Source organism: Telmatherina bonti (genome assembly GCF_933228915.1).
Source record: "Telmatherina bonti genome assembly, chromosome: 10".
NCBI lineage: Eukaryota > Metazoa > Chordata > Actinopteri > Atheriniformes > Telmatherinidae > Telmatherina > Telmatherina bonti.
This window is the reverse complement of record NC_136628.1, coordinates 1,817,972-1,823,971: the sequence shown is the minus strand read 5'-3', so window position 1 is coordinate 1,823,971 and position 6,000 is coordinate 1,817,972. Positions and strand designations below refer to the sequence as shown.

At 43.7% G+C, this 6,000-nt stretch overlaps 1 protein-coding gene across 1 annotated transcript in view; it reads right to left on the bottom strand.

Moving 5' to 3' along the window:
* Positions 1-1,439: 1,439 nt before the first annotated feature.
* The window catches only part of LOC306761178 (uncharacterized protein), a 116,470-nt gene continuing 111,909 nt past the window's right edge, over positions 1,440-6,000 (bottom strand). The window contains exons 11-13 of the mRNA XM_079247276.1: positions 5,858-5,924; positions 5,674-5,731; positions 1,440-1,822 (exon numbers count right to left, since the gene is read on the bottom strand). Of these exons, the coding sequence (XP_079103402.1) occupies positions 1,779-1,822; positions 5,674-5,731; positions 5,858-5,924 (169 nt within the window). The 3' untranslated portion in view covers positions 1,440-1,778. The remainder of the gene's footprint in view (positions 1,823-5,673; positions 5,732-5,857; positions 5,925-6,000) is intronic.

Genomic DNA, 6,000 nt, shown 5'->3' with positions numbered 1-6,000 from the left:
TTTCAGAGCCTCCTGAGCCAAAGTTTCAAAACACAGTGCGGTTTGAGATAATTTTCATCTGATGGTTTTTGTTTGACTTTGTTGTTGGATTTTTCCATGTTTATGGCAAGGTTCAAGGTTAGCTTAGCTACATGGATTTGCATCAAGCCATTGCTCCTTTATTGTTGCATCAGATGTTTCATTTGGTTTTCTTCAAAGTGATCCTGTCCTAAACAACTGTTCCATAGTTATTTAGATATAGGACAGTTTTGGTGTCACAAACCTGTCGCAAAACTGAGTCTGACAACACTTTCAAGCCGATAATTCAAATAAACAGGTTGTTCAACTTGTGGACCACCAGGGGTCGCTCACGGGGACCACACTTTGACAAGTGCTGAACTAGACTCATAGCGGAGGGTAATGCATGGCGCTGCAGGATGCTGTGGTGGCCGTTTTGGTTCAGGGTGCCCCACACTTTGTTCAAGTCACCAATCCTGGATCTGGCACCACAACCCCAGACCATCAGACTTCTTCCCCCATATTTGGCAGTTGATGCGCGCACTGCGGAACCATCCTTTCACCTACTTGACGCCTCACAAAGATCCTGAACAAACAAAGATTTTTCAGTCCATAATACCTTCTAGTCTTTAGTTGTCCAATGGGAATGTTTTCTTGCCAAGGCAAGCCTGTTTGTCTTATTCAGACGTCTTGGCAAAGACTTTCTTGGTGCAACCCATCCTATCAAACCTGCAGCTTGAAGTCTTCTCTTCATGGTTGAAACTGAGACTTGCTTACTACGACTGTTATGACGTTGTGTTTGAAGCTGTTGTCCTGTGAGCTGCCTGTCACGCAGGTTCTTAACTCTCATTCTCCAAACTTCTCCAATGCTGTGAGTATGGTGATGAGTACCATGATCTGATTAACTTTGATTCAAGTTTTTGATGTATTTTCCATCTGAACAGTAACAGAACTGGGTTAAACTGCATGATGAAGATGCCCCACAATGGTTTTCTTACACAACAGAGTATAATGCAGCACGTTCTGAGTCTATCCTGTGTCTGCACAGACCCTGCCTTCAACCTCAGGACAGCGTTTGTTCTCCAAATGGAAAGATCTGACTATGAAACTGTTTCTTCTCCTCGCAGTAAACAATAAGCTGTCAAATTAAATAAAAAAATTTAAAAAAACACGTTAGCTTCACAAGCTCAACACAGTTTTATTATGAACAGGATGACTCAAAGAATTTGACAGAGTTACAGTCACTTTATTGTATCATGAGTGGGTTTTTGTGTAAAATCATGTTTGGGCAATGATACCATTTTATTGATTAACAGATTCTATTTTAATGACATCATCAGTCGCCTTTTGTCTTCTTTCCACGCGTCATGTCTTCCCTTCTCCAGCAGAGTCGCCCATTTTTAGCCAAGCAAACAATGGCGCTCCTGCCCAGCACAGTGTGACGTACAGCCATATTCTCTATCGCACTGAATCATTCTGGATTTAAGTGAAGTCAAAGTACCACGGTAACAAGATGTTTGGTAGAAACCTGAGTGGGATTCTGCCTGTTCTTGTTTTTCGTACATGCAGACAAATGAAGATGGAACCATGTGTCTTTATCAGTGCTCCAACGCTACAATTCTGATCCAAAGAGCATCACACGAAGAAGGCACATCAAATACAGGAACACATATATTGTGTATTTAGAACTTGTGAAAATGACTTTATGTCGAACAGAATGAAAAAATAAAGTAATAATCAACCTGTGGAGCATCCGTGTAATCATTTCATTCTTCTGTCTTCTAGAAGTCTTGAGTCTTTGCAGCTTGCAGCTCCTGAATCAGAGCTGGAAGAAACAAACAAGGGGTTATCATCAGGGTGAAGGGCAGGTTGGGGGCAGGGTGGAGCACTGGTGCACCACAAGGAACTGTACTCTGGCCATTCCTCTTCACTCTGTACACCTCAGACTTCCAGTACAACTCTGAGTCCTGTCATCTGCAGAAATACTCTGATGACTCTGCAGTTGTGGGGTGTATCAGGGATGGACAAGAAGCAGAGTACAGAGAACTGGTCAGTCAGTTTGTTAAATGGTGCGGTGACAATCATCTCATATTAAATAGCAGCAAAACAAAAGAGATGATTGTTGACTTCAGGAGGAAGAAGAATAAACAAAGCACTGTTTCCATCCTGGGAGAGGAGGTGGAGGTGGTGGAGGAATACAAGTATCTTGGAGTTCAGCTGGACAACAAACTGGACTGGAAATGCAACACTGACTACATCTACAAGAAAGGTCAGAGCAGACTGTACTTCTTAAGGAAGCTGAGATGGTTTAACGTCTGCACCAAGATGTTGCATATCTTCTAGAAGTCTGTTGTGGAGAGTGCAGTCAGCTTTGCAGCATCTGCTGGGGTAGTAGCATCAGAACCAGAGACTTGAAGAGAATCAACAAACTGATCCAGAAAGCTGCTTCTGTGCTTGGAGTAACTCTGGAGCCGATGGAGCTGATTGTCCAAAGAAGAATGCTGCACAAGCTGATGAAGATGATGGAGGATCCTTCACACCCTCTCCACAACACAGTGATGAAACAACAAAGTGTGTTCAGTGAGAGGCTTCTTCAGGTCTGATGGAAGACTGAAAGATACAGAAGATCATTCCTGCCAGCAGCCATCAGCCTCCAGAACAAGACCTCCTCTAGTTATTATTATTATATACTACTATATTTCCCTTTGGGGATTAATAAAGTATTTTTCATTTCATTTCCTGTTCCCTGAACCACTCTTGCACAGTCTGAGTCTGATGACTCCTGTATTTGCCATCCTGGAACATGCTGATCCAACAGGGAATAGTTTATTAGGATGGCCAGAAAGGAAGAAATGGAATCTTTCCAATCTAATAATTAGTTTTTACATTTTTCCATTTTCTGTCATAGCTCTCATTTTATATTGTCTTTCAGATGATAATTTCCTAAAGCCCATAGCAGCATTTAGTGCTTTTCATAGTGTTATAAAAATGTCCTCCATTGAAGGCACAGTGCTGCTCTGCCTTTTCCTTTCAAATCATCCCAGTGATGTGTCTTCATGCACATGCAGTCAGTTTTTCCATGTAAAACTCATCCAGTAAGGCAGACAGCTTCATGTTTCTGCACTACGCTAACAGTCTACATACATCCAGAGAGAATTTGTGAACAGATGCTCTGCTCTAAGCTACCTGACGTTCTCACCGGAGGGGTAAACCTGCCCAACACGCTGAAACAAATTTCACTTTTCTTTGGAAGAAAAGTGAAATTTGTTGTTTAAAAATATAAAGTTAAGTTTGAAATATTTAGCGAGCTTTGCCAGTTTGAACTTGTGTTTTATCATATGATTTTGTTAGACTGAGCAGGCACATCTGCATCACTCCATTTGCTTCTCATTTTACCCTGATGTTCCCATCACTCTGGAACACCGTCGCTTTGGATTCATCAGACCACACGACCACCTTCCATTGCTCCAGAGTCCAGTCTTTATGCTCCCCAACACATCAGGGATGATAAGCATCATTCAGGGTGTTTTTACGATCACATTTCTACCTAGAAGACGATAGTTCCCAAGCAAAGTGGATCATTCAATGTGCGTTTTCCATTGAAATAGAGGAGCATCCATAACTAGTTTCAAGTAGGTGAGGTTGTAAGACGTCACAGAGCAGGTCTGTCAGAAGCAGATCCACAATGCTCCCAACACACGGCAGCTGTTCATGCCCTTTAACTGTCTTCTTTCTCCAGCAGCTGCTCAGCCTCCCGCCACGCTGACTGCAGACATGTTGGCTTCCTGTTTTACTGAAAAGGTTGCTACCATCAGGAATCACTTCTCTGAGCCTGACCAGCTCAGTCCACCACATCCAGCTAGTGGTGCCTCACTTTGCTCTTTCTGCCCTCTGAATGAGGACCAAGTCTCTAAACTTCTAGTCAACTCTAAAGCCACTAGCTGTCCTCTGGATCCGGTCCCTACCGACATCCTGCAGAGCATTTTACCTCCAATCAATCTGCAGTGACCCATATTATCATCTCCTCTCTGGAATCCGCTGTCTTTCCCTCTGTCTTCCAGCCAACCATCAGGTTCTCCTCTCCACTCTCTGAGCTCGGCATCTCTGGATCTGTCCTCTCGTGGTCCACGTCCTACCTCTCAGGAAGATCCTTCAGAGTATCCTGGTGAGGAGAAGTGTCCAGATCACATGAAAACAGGGGAGCCTCAGGGATCGGTGCTCGGCCCTCTTCTCTTTCCACCATACACCTCCTCACTCGGTGCAGTTAGAAGCTCTCATGGCTTCTCCTACCACTGCTATGCAGATGACACTCAGCTTTTCCTCTCCTTCCCACCAGACGACACAACGTTTCACTGAGAATATCAGCTTGCCTTGCTGATATCTCTGCATGGATGAAGGATCGCCACCTTCAGCTCAATCTGTCCAAGACAGAGCTCATTGTCTGTCCAGCCGATCCTTCCTTACCTCCACAGGTACGTGTGAAGCTCCACTCTATCACACTTGTTCCTACGTCTGCTGCCTGGAATCTGGATGTCATGGTGGATGACCAGCTGACCTTTAAGGTCCATGTTGCCTCGGTTGCCCGTACCTGTCGATATGCTCTCTACAACATCAAGAGTATCAGACCTGACAGAACACACAACTCAGCTTCTGGTTCAGGCTCTGGTCATCTCAGACATGGATTACTGCAGTTCCCTACTGGCAGGTCTGCCTGCATGCTGGTTAAACCTCTGCAGATGATCCAGAACCAGCAGCACGTCTGGTTTTCTACCAACCTAAACGGGCTCATGTCACTCCGCTGCTAATCGCTCTTCACTGGCTTCCAGTCGCAGCACGCATCAAATTCAAAGCTTTGCTTCTGGCTTACAAAACAATAAGTCAAATGTCTCCCGTCTACCTTCACTCCTTCATCCAGACCTACACTCCCTCTCCACAGCTACGTTCCACCAGTGAAAGACGCCTCGTGTTACCACCACAACGTGGGACTAAATCACCAGCCAGACTCTTTTCCTCTGTTGTTCCACGATGGTGGAATGATCTCCCAAACTCTGTCCGCTCTGCAGAGTCCCTGTCTACTTTTAAGACCCAGCTGAAGACTCAGCTCTTCAAGGAGAACTTCAACACTTAGTTTAGCTGTATTTGTTGGAAAGTTGGAGAACTTAGCCCAGTTCTTTGTAATAAACTTTATGGTATTAATTCTTTGTATTGTAACATAGGTGGTATTATGGGATGGGAAGGGAGTAAACAACAAAAACAAAAGCCTGTAGGACTTCATGGAAGGACCTGCGTCCAACTGGACAGTCCACCAGAATCTTCCTACCATGTCCTCTACTGTTTGATTTCCTGCTTGTGTTGTTCTCACTCAGATGTAAGTCGCTTTGGATAAAAGCATCTGCTAAATGACTGTAGAATAGAATAGAATAGAATAGAATAGAATAGAATAGGTTAGCACTGTTTTGTAGCTTTATGCTAACATCAGGTTAATCGTCTTATGTAACATTAGTTGTACTTGCACAGGGACAAGATTTCTCCTGATAAAATTGGTGTAGCAGTACTGGAGATCCATGACCAGTGCCACTCTGGCCAACACCCCTGGATGTGTTAGCGGTCTTTGCATGCAGTGTGTAGATTTGTAGTTTGACCATATGGTAGCGTTCATGTCCATGTTCAACTCACCTGAAATGATGTCCTCCTTCATTTTGTGGAGTTCCTTTTTCACTTCTTCAATGATTTCCTTGAAAACACACACCATAACCATGAAGCTTCAGTTGTTTCTGTTTAGCTCTAATTCACCATATCAGTCAGCTGATTCACTGACATGTTTGTTGTTGTAAATTCAAACAGAAATTAAGAATCTAACCTGTTTGACGCGTTCCATATCGACATTCCCTTCTGCACTATCCAAACTCTTCTTTGTCATCTTCAGCCTGCAGGAAAAAGCATTTTACAGGTTGTCCAACAGAGGGAAACAAACTGACAGCAAACAGAAAGAAGAAATGTTTT